General features: G+C 39.2%; 1 protein-coding gene across 1 annotated transcript; it reads left to right on the top strand.

The window, feature by feature from the left end:
• The first annotated feature begins 811 nt into the window (after positions 1–811).
• Positions 812–10772, top strand: slc17a6a (solute carrier family 17 member 6a). Its single transcript, XM_004069581.5, has 12 exons — positions 812–1554; positions 2725–2980; positions 3248–3366; positions 4091–4205; positions 5072–5159; positions 5348–5434; positions 6135–6277; positions 6359–6508; positions 7502–7634; positions 7712–7822; positions 7906–8033; positions 8988–10772. The coding sequence occupies exons 1-12, from the start codon at positions 1469–1471 to the stop codon at positions 9315–9317; spliced, it is 1746 nt and encodes a 581-aa protein (XP_004069629.1). The 5' UTR covers positions 812–1468; the 3' UTR covers positions 9318–10772.
• The last annotated feature ends 1995 nt before the right edge of the window (positions 10773–12767 follow it).

Below are 12767 nucleotides of genomic sequence, written 5' to 3'. Positions count from 1 at the left end.
ATCCGCTGCTCACTGGCGCCACAGAGGATCTGAAGTGTAAGGAGCAGTCCACTATTCAGCTTGTCCTGGCTATAACCACCCAGTGTGGTAACACCACTTAGATTTTATTGTTTAAGATTTCATTCAAAGGACAGCACTGCAGCTCCATCAGCTGCAACTCTAGTGATGGTTGCTTCACTGTTTTGCTCTTCTTGCCCCATCAACTGCTGCGTCGTGATACAGACAGTGCACCCCTCACAACCCCGCCTCCTGGCGCCCTGCAGGTCTAGTGTGCATGTGCTTTTGCAGCTTCATCGCTTGTTGAAACCAATTTATCTATGTTTCCAGCAAATGCGTGAATTTTTCATCAGTGTGCAAAGATTTAAATGAATACACTGGGGGAAAAATTGAACAGAGGAAAAAAAATGATGTTCTGATGGTCATCTTCTACAGCTGTTAATTAATTTAATTTTATATTCATTTTGCAGATTTTTGTTCCTATTTTATGGCATAATTTTTGTAAATCTAAATGATCTTCCTCCAAACATAAAAAATATCCCACATTACGTCAGTGTATCCCATCCTGGCTTTGGTTTACTGTACTTCTATTCCTTACGCAACACTGCCTCTCCGTGGTTGACTGCAGGCTGAAGGCGCCTTTACAACGCGGTCCCACGCGGGCAGCGACGTATTTTGTCGACCAAACTCCAAATTCTCCATTTTCACTCTTTTGTAAAAGTAATCAGTCAGTCAGGTAGTCACCAATGAACTTGTCTCTGTGGTGAACATGATGTGCAAACGCTACAGGTCCATCTGTGCTGAGAAATGAGAGGATTTGAGGGCACCATGGATGCTGCACACACTTTTCATTCTTTATAAACAAATATGCCTTCATAAATGATAGGAGGGTGGGATGTTATACATTAGGGAGCGTCTTGAAAGATTTGGAAGTTGTAATAGAATTGGAGCGGAGAGGAGGAGGGAGGAGGGGCGCAGCGCCGAGCTGCTGACAGGTAGATGGGCTGAACGCTGTCCGCGGTGCTGAAAGCTCCCCGCGCAGCCGTCACACCGGAGATCCTGCACCTCAGATTTAGAGTGGGGCTCTTTTTCTTCCACCGGCTGGAGCTTATCACTTGATCTCCAAAAGATTCATTTCTGAAACCTCAAACTTCCTTTAATTTTTTCAACGTCTTTTTTGTTCCTCCTTTCTCATCACCGCAGGATTTTAAGATGGCACTGCACGGATTAACAGCGCGCAAGGCAAAAGCGGACTTATTTGACTACTGTTTTGTGACTGCGAAACCAGCCCTTTCAGACTGAGCTTGTAACGCCTTTTCTTGCACGTTTTTCAGGAAATTTTGGTGTTTTTATCACAAAGACGGGCGATATTCGGATTTTAAATACAATATGCTGTTTTATGCTGCATTTCATTTTGTTATAGCATAGTAAGGTTCTTTTTTTCTTAGATTTTTTTGGGGTTGAGTTAGAAATGGAGTCAGGCAAGGAAAAGGCTCTCCCTACAACCAAAGAGGGGATTAAGCAGCTCGCAGGAAAGGCCCTGGGGACTCTATACAAGTAAGAGGAAATCATACATTTATTTTAGTTTCTTTAGAAGCACAAACCATCCAGGTGTTAAGATAGAATAATAAAATGACATTGGGTCTGATTTCGCTCATCCTTGCTCCAAAATGAAATCAGAGGGGAAACCCCTGGGTTTGGGCTGGAATCACGTCGTGTGGCCCGAATATTTAAGGATCGGTTATTTCCCTGGGGGATGGATGGTCCCCCTCCATCAAGAGCTGTGTGTGTTTTTAATAATTAATGAATCAGTACGAGTCGTGACACGAGGGCGGAGGGTATCTATTACCTTGTGTATCCATGTGGTCATTCAAGATCGAAGAACTTAAAATCAGTTGACTCCCAATATTCTTAGAGTCACGACGATATAGGCTACACCCACGAGAAATGTACTAACTGATGCCTGCTGCGAGATTCACAGATTCACACCGGCTTTATGGGTGTGTTTTTTAGATTTGTGGAACAGATTCTTTTGTATTTTAATTAAATTTTGCATCAAAATGAATTTATGTTGGCATAGAAAACAAATCTGAATGGGTTATGTGAAATATGTGGATGTGTATTTTATGGGTCTTTTATGGAACATTTTGTTTTGTTTAAGGTCCAAAATGAGGCCTTGCATTTGAAGCAGTCGCAGAAACTCAAAGGTGGAATTTAAAAAAAAATCTGTAGGCAGGCCTGCCATTCCTCCAGTTGAGGCCTTCACATTTTTTCACATTGCCACGTTTTTTTAAGATTTACTTTGGGAAATTGAATAGATTTAGAAAATGAATGCGCATTTACACAGCAGAGAATAAAAACAGTAAATACACGAAAAACGACAGATGGATGACAAAACGTTGAAGGTCATTTTTTTCATTCGGTCTTCAGTCTTTTTATCCTGCTTTAGAGGCAGAAATCCATTTAAATTAGGCACAATTTCTAAGATTTGTTTTTAAAAAGGCGAATTATGAAAGATTAGAACCTAATAAATATAGACTTTTTTGCTAAAGGTTTTAAAGTCCTTTAACAGGGTTTGTTTCTTTACCGATAAGAAAAAATGTAGTTTTGAGAAAAAACCCGGAAAAAAACTAAATTTTAAGGAAAAAAATGCATTTGGAGTAAACATCCAAATGAGCTAAGAAAAAGGAAAGCTTTATCCTGTTGTATGATGGGCTTGCGATGCAGGAGGCTTGAAAAGCGGCAGCAAACAGGTGAGGTGATCGAGCTGACGGAGGACGGGAGACCCCGAGAGGATCCGGAGCGGAAGGCGCCGCTGTGCGACTGCACCTGCTTTGGGCTTCCGCGCAGATACATCATCGCCATCCTGAGCGGGCTCGGCTTCTGCATCTCCTTCGGGATCCGCTGTAACTTGGGTGTGGCTATCGTCAGCATGGTCAACAACAGCACAATCCATCAAAACGGCAAGATCATCGTGAAAGAGGTGCCTGTTAAACTCCGCCCACCTCCACATCATGGCATGCGATGATGAGTAGCAAGGTTTTCTTTATTTTTTTAAAGTGATCAAGTGTTCTCTTCATTTTTCTTTTTGGTCAACATATTTTTTCTTTATATTTATCTATAAAATGTTTCAAGTTGATCAACATTTTCTGTTTCTCCCCCTTGTTTTTTTTTAAAGAAAAACGTGCATTTTGAAGTCCAAAAAAACATAACAAATCAAAAGCAAATATGTTCCTTTTCTGTCTTTAAGAAAGCAAAATTTAACTGGGATCCAGAAACTGTGGGGATGATTCATGGCTCGTTCTTCTGGGGATACATAGTTACTCAAATTCCAGGAGGGTACATCTCCTCAAGACTGGCTGCAAACAGGTAACAAGGATTCCCAACAAACAATGTGGGTGCTGGTCCATGTCTCCCTTTTTTTTCTTTTTTTTTTTTTTTTTCTTTTGTGCAGAAATGAAATCTGCTGCACATGCTCACATTGATGCTGGGTTGAAGAAACCAGCTGATGAACTGGGGATTTGGCTGGTACCCGCAGGGCGTGCCTCCTCATGTTAATGAGGTCCCATGAGACCACCGTGTCTAATCCTTTATGTTGAGACGCATGGCAACCGAGGAGGCCAAAGCTTTGTGTAAAAATGTCCTGATCGTCCATCGATTTCAGTGACAACTGATTAGTCAGCTGCAATTACCCCCAAAAAAATTGCAAAAATAAAAATGAAGAGTGATAAGTGAAAGAATTTAGGAAAAAACTCCAACATTCTTCATCAATTTGCTGTTAAAGTGCTGTTTTTATCAGAGGATTTAATAGGATATAACTCAGCATGCCAATTCATCTGAAGCCACTGAAGCCTTCTGTTGCAAACACTTCTTATGCTCAGTCCCTTGGAAACAGAATAGCAGCCTGATGCATGTGTGGCATCCAATTAGGACCACTTTATCTTCATTATAAGAGTTTTTTTTTCCTTGTACAATGTTAACAACATTTTGTTTCACTGAGTTTGATGTAGCAACAAATAATCAACTGTTGGTGTGTTTTCTTCTTAACAAGACGCTGGTTTTGCTTTGACATCTCTGCACACTGTTTATCCAGAGTTTTCGGAGCTGCCATCGTGCTGACTTCCACCCTGAACATGTTCATTCCCAGTGCTGCACGTTCTCACTACGGATGTGTCATCTTTGTGAGGATATTACAAGGCCTGGTGGAGGTACTCATGCACAGTTTGCATGTCACATTGTACATTAAAAGCTGGAAATATAATGGCTGAGTGCCAGCCCTGAATCCTAGACTGATCATATTGTTTGAAGCCTCCTGTTTTTTGTTTGAATTTGAGTGCAAAAAAAAGGGTCCTATAATGAACATGCTCCATTTATTTGACTGTACACAAACTAATTAGCAAACATCATGAAACCTTGAATGGAAGGACTTGTGTGCCGAGCTGAAACAGTTCACACAGAGACCACAGTGGACAAAAGAGATACAAACCACTTGATGCAGGCAGCGCCCGCTGTTCAAGAAGGGGGAATCGCTTTAGGATAAGGGATGCTATTATCCGATTCGAAGGTTGGCCTCTTTTGTTATGTTGTTTGGCTGCACACCGTTTCAATAGCGGTTTCAATAGCTGCTCGGGACCATTGAGAGAGAGAGAATGAGACGGCTGCCTCTGCTTTGCACCTCAACTTATAACAACAAATAAAGCATTAGCATTTCAGGGTATTTCCCACTGCAAGCCCCAGCAATTTGTGCCTATCAATAGTTGATTGTATGCCACTTAGTGTTTAACGAAGATTTAATGGGAGCAATTTGAATTTTATCCATGAAGTGGGGAGTCTGCTTGAATTTGCACTGACTCACACCAGAGCCATTAGTCTCTATTAGAAAGGTCAGGTCCAATGCATGTCACGTCTGTTTGTTATTAACTGCATTTTGTCCGATGAGTCTTTGACAAATAAGAAGAGACCACATTTATCTAACAATTAAAAGCTGTGAGTTGAAGAGCACAGAACAGACAAGTGGTTGAATTATATTTCTGAGAATCACAGTGTGACTGTGACATGTTGTGCTGTTGTGCAGGGAGTGACTTATCCAGCCTGCCATGGGATCTGGAGCAAATGGGCTCCACCGCTGGAAAGAAGCCGCCTGGCAACCCTATCTTTTTGCGGTACATCTGTGTTGTTTTTGTTTTGATCTAAAGTTAAATACAGATTCTGCCACCACATTATTGCAGGTTTAGGATGATACAACTTTGCTTTAAAAATACCTATGTCTACAACGTTTGCAAGAGCCATAGTGGGACAACTTGCAGGCAAGATTGCATTCTGCTTAGTCACGTTGGTGCATCCTTTTTAGGATCCTATGCAGGAGCAGTGATAGCCATGCCTCTGGCTGGGGTTCTGGTGCAATATACAGGATGGTCCTCAGTCTTCTATGTTTATGGTGAGTAGAGTTATAGATAAACTTCAGTCGTAAAAACTCTGATTTAAAAAAAAAATTGCTATAAGAACAAACCCCCCTTTTTTAAACAGTTTTAATGGTGCCACATTTGAAAGTAACATGCATTTTTTAAATGAGCAGCAGATCTAAGTATATTGGAGTTGTACCTGTGGAAAAACTTTGCCAAATCTTCTCTGTCAATGCCAGAGTGGTTTTTCTTAAATTCTCCCTTCTAGCTCAAAGAAAAAGGTCATATTGCCAATTTACCAATTTCATTCAGCGGCGTGTGGACGAACCATACACAGTCTGGCACCTCCTACTCCTGCTGGTCACCAGCCTGGTGTTCCATTCTTCAGTCGGCATTTGTCACACATCAGCCGGTGTGACTGCTGGTCACTCTGGCACCATCACAGAGATCTCATCCCCTTGCCTCCACTCAAAAATGGATCCTCAGTGCAGAAATTAACAGTGTTTCCTGCATTTTTCTCCACACTTTGTTCCTCAAATGCATGTTCCTTACAGCCGTTCTACTATTTGAAAGAGCTATAAACAGGCTTTACAACAGTATAAAATTAACTGTCAAGAAGAAATTGTTTCCTTACTTTAAGTGCTAACTTTTAATGGGAAACGACTCACGTGAAGCTCTAAAATATAAAAAATGTGAAATTGCAGAGCGTTCCCACCTTGTCATTTTTGTTGATAGGGTCATTTGGGATCTTTTGGTACATGTTTTGGATTTTGGTGTCATATGAGAGCCCAGCAGAACATCCAACCATCACTGAAGAGGAGCGCCGGTACATTGAAGAGAGCATTGGTGAAAGTGCCCAACTTATGGGCCCATCAGAAGTGAGTCCCTGGTCTGCATCTTTTGATTTCTTTCACTGTCATATCCAAGCACCTCTCACTGTCTATTAAATGTTTCCACAGAAATTTAAGACCCCATGGAGAAAGTTTTTCACCTCCATGCCAGTCTATGCAATCATTGTGGCCAATTTTTGCCGAAGCTGGACCTTTTATCTGCTTCTCATTAGTCAGCCTGCATACTTTGAAGAGGTTTTTGGCTTCGAGATTAGCAAAGTAAGCATTTATTTTCATGATTCCTATTTTAAAATATGGTTGCCCTGAGAAAATAGTAATTGTATTTAATAGGTTTCAATGTTAAAACTTTTAGCAGCTTTATTTTCAGAATTTACACTTTGAATTAATCTGATTAGGTAATTTCTGGTCTCAGAAATGGGTCATTTACAGCCACAAAAAATTATTTTTTTTTACTTTTGGTTACACCAAAGCTTAGTTCTAAGTTGTGAACAGGAGCAAGAATTGAATTTAGAGAATCAAACAAAGATATTATTATCTATGAATGGTATGGAACAAACCAGTGCTTTAAAAGAGAAAATACATAAATCCATTCGGTGTTTAAACTCCAAAGGAATTGGATTTGGATAGAATAGTACATGACACAAAGTTGATACCAGTAGACAAATATGAACATGCAAACATTTTGGAAACCTCTTTTTATTTTTGCTGTTTTTTTGCTTTTATGATGCATTTATAGAATGTAGGAAATTGTTGGTCAGTCACTGAATTTTAAATAAATATGCCTATCCATGTAAAGGTGCAAATTTACAGATTGTTTGACACTATAATTTATAACACCTTTTCTAATAAATGTATTTATTAAAAAAAAGTAGTTGTATCATGTTTAATGGCATGAAAATGAACAAAATATTTATTCTTTATCAAAAACTACCAACAGCACATTGTCCTGTAAAGACTTGATTTAGTTAAATGATTTGCTTCTTCCCTCATGAATCCCATCAGGCTACAGAATGTGGCCAATTTTCAAGCTGACTCGATCTTTGCTCTGAGTCGACGGCGTAAACCATGACTCACGTCACACTGACAGGTGTAATTTAGGGTCTGTATGAGATTTTGCTGCTGCTGAGTTGAATTATTACCCACTGGAGTCAGCAGCTGAAATGCAGAGAGGGACACTTGATATGACACCATTGTGACAGATTCTTTGTAGTTGTCGCAGTTGCTTCAGAGGTGTGTTTGATGGTTTCTCAGGTGGGATTACTCTCAGCTCTCCCTCACTTGGTCATGACCATCATCGTGCCTTTAGGAGGCCAGTTAGCGGACTATCTGCGAAGTCACAACATCATGTCCACCACAATGGTCCGTAAAATCATGAACTGTGGAGGTGAGGTTCTACCATTTTAATCCACTGTCTTTTTCTGAGGATGTCTCTTGAGTTGACTGCTGGCCTGTTGCTTTCAGGATTTGGTATGGAGGCAACACTCTTACTAGTGGTTGGGTACTCTCACAGCAAGGGTGTGGCCATCTCTTTTCTAGTTTTGGCTGTGGGCTTTAGTGGTTTTGCAATATCAGGTAAGTCTTGAGCCTAGTTGAAATTACAACAAGCTACAATAATATTTGTCATTAGAACTTAAAGTTCCCTCTTTTTGCTGCAGGTTTCAATGTAAACCATCTAGACATCGCTCCTCGCTATGCCAGCATCCTCATGGGTATTTCCAATGGTGTAGGGACGCTTTCAGGCATGGTCTGCCCGCTCATAGTGGGAGCAATGACAAAAAACAAGGTGAGGCTTTTCTGATTTTGTTTATGCAATACAACTGGATTTTTAAAGTCCTGGAAAACCTCCAAGACTTTTTTGTTGCCTTGAAACATTATATATTCAACATAGAACGGTAGATACTAAAAAAATAAATCCATTAAAAAAAATTTGTGGACTCATTTCAAAGTCGAGAGCTACGGTTTTACCACCAACCAGCTGGCCCTTACCAGAGCTGACTGTGTTGCTAACAAGAAATATCACCAGGTGGTGTTATGGAACAGAGGAACTTGGTGATGGTATAGAATAGAGAAGAGCCAGGGCTTTTATGAGAACACTGACAGCCCATACAAGTAGAAAAGAACAGGGGAGTTGTCCCATGACTGAAGGCTGAAGAACATTTTTTCATGTGCAGATATTGTCACGTGTCATCATGTTGTCCAGAAGGCATGAATGCTTAAATCAGAAATGTACCCTTGCACCTGCCCCTATGTTTTATGGAGTATAGATTTTCTAACTCTCTTTTAGATGTAGTGATTGTAATATAACTAATTTTCCTTCAAAAGTGGCGCTGTTTGTAATAATTAAATGAGTTAGTAATGATTTAAAAGTTACAAGACTGTTTATTTTGCATGGTTTTGCACCAATGTATTTCTGGCTTTTTTTAAATTAAATTTGTTATTCTTTTTTTAATTTTTAATTAAATTTGTTTATCTGGTCTGATAGACCCAAAATAACATTTCTTTATCAATAAAGGTGATGAATTTAGGTAAGAAAGGATATACTGGAAGAGAGCAAATAAGTAAGACATGGAGGAGGATTTTGTTTTTAAAAAAAAAGATCATTTGTCTGATAAAGGTCTAAGTCACAGTTTGCAGGGGGAAAAAAAGAGTAACTTTAAAAGCTCTCAAGTTTTGGAGAACCACGTGATGATTTGAAAAATCTAAACACATACTAAGTCCTTTAATTTTTTATTACCAGACCCGAGAAGAGTGGCAGTATGTCTTCCTCATTGCCTCCCTCGTGCATTATGGAGGAGTGGTGTTTTATGGGATCTTTGCATCCGGAGAGAAGCAACCATGGGCCGACCCTGAGGAGACCAAGGAAGAAAAGTGTGGATTTATCGATGAGGATGAGCTAGCCGAGGAGACAGGTGACATCACACAGGGATACGGTGCAATGGCAGGCCCGGCCAAAAGCTACGGAGCCACAGAGCAGCTCAAGGAGGGCTGGGTGCAGGACTGGGATAAGACAGAGGAATACGTTCAGGAGCCAGCAGGAAAGATGTATGCTCAGCGGGGTTACTCTTAAGCCACAATTACGGAGAGTCGGTTTAAAATCTAGCTCCCCATCACTGGTTGCACAAATAAAAGTTATACCAGATATCTAAATGAATTATGTGTGTTAAAGTAGTTGAAAATAAAAATGTAAAGAAATAGTTTATGGCATTGCAGAACAATCCTCATTAGATAGATTCTTGCGTTTTTCATCCCATCTACAAAACGTAGGACTTCAGTACACGTACAGACAGCAGTTGTTAAGAAAGCTGCAGACCTACTTAGGCACCCAAACCTCATTGATCTACTTGAAGAACATGAGCCAGACGACGCTGCATTTGACCATCATGTAGAGTCCTTTTTCTGAAATAAAACTCTGATTGCACTGAAATAATAAGTGTTCTGAAAACAAAATTCTGTTTCTGAAATGTGTTTTATGTATTGTACATACCTGTATACTGTTTCTGTGAGACTATTGTGGATTTTGGGTCGTTGATCTGTGTTAACATTACTATAAAAAGGCCATATTTTTCATGGACAGTACCTCTTCAGGGAGATGTCTGCTTGCAAAAAAGGTCCTCTTCTTCTCAAGCGAGGCCTACAATAACATAGGACAAAAATGGCGTGAGTGAAATTAAACAGTAGATGTTGGTGTGTGTTTGCTGCATGAATTTTTTCAGATAAATGTTTCCGAAGCAGCTGCTTCGCAGTCACTGATAGTCCTCATTCTGCCAACTGCTTTGTTGTAAGATAAGTGTCTTCTGCCATTCAGAATAATAAAACAAGCTAATCAGGTTCTGGTCAGGATGTGACACACACAAAAAAAGATGTTTGAAGGAAAACTGCTCAGAAGACATTGTTTATTGGTGTTCGGTATGCACTGCAATAAGTTCTTTGTACCAGCCACCACCCATCACGCTCTGTTCTATAATGTAACAAAAGCCTGCTGTATCTAACTGTACTTGTTTTGAAGTCATGTGATGATCAACATTAAGGTGTGTGTTTTAGGGAAAATTCCTAGCGTCCAGCTTTAGTGCTCACCATGCAGATGATGTTGTCACATTTTGACAGTGAGGAATGCAGTACTTCGTGCAAACAACTAAGCTGTTTGTGATCTCTTGGTGTTTCTTGGTTACCGCCGCGGCAAACAAGAATACTTCGCTATCAAAATTGATGTTGTCGCATTTGAATGACCCACATGAATTAATAGATGGCTCTTCCACTCGACTTCATGCGCTTTATAAACAGTTTTGTTCATTTGCTGTATGAAATCTGCAGGAATGTTTAAAAAAAACATGAATATTTAAGAATGTTTAAGATGACCAAAAGATGCTATAATGGCTTTGTGCCTAAAATTTCTGTGGACATATAAATGTGATTTTATTGCTTCAAATATTGTGTTTATTGAAGAGACTTGTTGATGTCAAAAAGTGTTATGGAAAATACTAATATCATTTTATATATAAAAAAAAGAAAAAAACAACCAAAATATTTCTAGTTTTTGTCTTTTGTTCTCATGTTTTTGAGGTGTACAGCAGTTTTACTTGATTGAAAGCAGGTCACTAAACCATTTTAACTTCTTCAAATGCTACATGTCATTCATTTTGTAACCAATAGTGAGCATATCACAGATTATTGAATCGTCTAACCTGAGAGACAGAAATGTTGATGCTACTAAGTTTCATATCATTGTCAAAACGATTCATTTTCCAACTAAAGGTTGTAAATTTAACATTCAAATTTGCGCCAGTGGTGTGAATGCCCTTGATACATTCAGTTTATATTATTTAGAAATAATAGAAAAAAGCTAGGACCATGCAAAGTGGAGTGGTAAACATTAGAAGTGTATTTTTTAATTCTGCACACTGGAGCTCAATGCTAAGCCCTATATGTAGCAGAGTCCGTTACTGATCCTGCTCCTTCATCAAGTCCAATCAACGGACAAATCAATATTGTTTAGATGTAGAATACATTACTGCTTTACACTGTAAATCTTGCTATCCAAGTATAAATTTGTATTTTCTAAAGTGTCTGGCTGCAATAGAAGAACTGGATACATTTGAGTGAGACAAGATGAAGCAAAGTTGGTTCGTATGTTGTTTTATTTAACCCTTGTGCTATTCTAGGCACTTTAACATTGGGAGTTGGGTCATCTAGACCCACAAGACAGTGCACTGAACCTTTTTTCTTCAATGATTTGTGATCTTCAGTGGTGTCCATGGATTACATGAAATCCTCTTCACCTTTATCCACCTTTGTCATGGTAGGGAGAACATGTCAATGTAAGGGTGGGGTCATAGGATAGCACAAAGGTTAAATAGTATGTGTCTAGTTTAGGGACCAAAATGTGCCATCTCAAGTATGAAATGGTTGGACTAAATTGCAATAACAAACTGATGGAATACTGCCATAGAATAATAAACTCTTTTAAAGTTGTTGGAGTAAACGTGGAACCAATAGATTTGCTAAAGAACTCAGAATCCCAGTGTTCTTAAAAAGTACCTGTTACTACAGCTAAAAACTGATGAGGTATGTTTAAGATGCTGGAGTCATAGGGAAGCCCTTCAGCAGATCAGGCTAGCTACATCATCGTTTCTGCCCAAAGTGCCCAAATGATCTTCACATAACGGGAGCTAAGAAGCAACAATGTTGAGACGTTGAAACAGTCTTATGTTCAGAATTTCAGAAAGAACCAGAGGTTCTGATCTTTAGTCACTAAGGTTGTGTCCAAACTCATTCAATACTTACTCCATAGTACACTATATAGTCTGGTTGCCATTTTGTTGAGCTGTCCAAATCTACTATTCAAAATTTGAGAGCCCTAATTTCCCAGAAATCGCTGTGAAAAAGCAGTGAATATAAACCATAATGCATTGTGTTTAAGCAATTTTGTTAAAAAATTTTTATTTTGATTAATGTTTTTTAAAAATATCCAGGTTTTCATTATCAGGACACAGTAGATTCATAAATAAATGTTCAGATTTATATGGTTTTTAATTCGGGAAATCAGTGATGTAAAATATACCTGTTTAAAGAAAAGTAGTGAGTATGATATCCACATTGCTTTTGAAATCCAGAGCACTAGATAGTCCTGGACTATATAACTTTTTAGTACTTAGGGAGCAGAGAAGTAACCTGAACATGATCAGGGGTCAAAACCACAAGAGAAAATTCTGGACATGGACCATGAAAAGATGGCTCTAGGATGTCTAAGTCTATAACAACAGTGAAATAGAATAAATATATCTGTAACTAGTCTGTGGGAGTTCTGCAGTCAAAGACAACAGGAAATGACAGAGCCAATGTCCCAGTGAGACATCCTCTGGGACATTGGACATTTTGCTGAGCAAAAGAACTCAGGTGCAGTCTCAAAAAAACTTCCAATGAAAGCAAGAATGACGAAAAGGGAGCAAGAACTGGAACCGATGCCAGCTTCAAAGACAATGACCTCCATGAAGGGAGTAAGTGTAGCTTTTTCTTCCTT

This window comes from Oryzias latipes, chromosome 6, assembly GCF_053564925.1.
Source record: "Oryzias latipes strain Hd-rR chromosome 6, Olatipes_Hd-rR_3.1".
NCBI classification, from domain to species: domain Eukaryota; kingdom Metazoa; phylum Chordata; class Actinopteri; order Beloniformes; family Adrianichthyidae; genus Oryzias; species Oryzias latipes.
The sequence above is the reverse complement of the archived record's forward strand: the minus strand, read 5'-3'. Positions and strand labels throughout refer to the sequence as shown.

Excerpts from the sequence above, each read along its gene's own strand:
- slc17a6a (XM_004069581.5), top strand. The coding sequence starts at position 1,469 with ATGGAGTCAGGCAAGGAAAAGGCTCTCCCTACAACCAAAGAGGGGATT. Across the intron at positions 2,981-3,247 it reads GCAAGATCATCGTGAAAGAG|AAAGCAAAATTTAACTGGGA; the intron begins GTGCCTGTTAAA and ends TCTGTCTTTAAG. Across the intron at positions 3,367-4,090 it reads TCAAGACTGGCTGCAAACAG|AGTTTTCGGAGCTGCCATCG; the intron begins GTAACAAGGATT and ends CTGTTTATCCAG.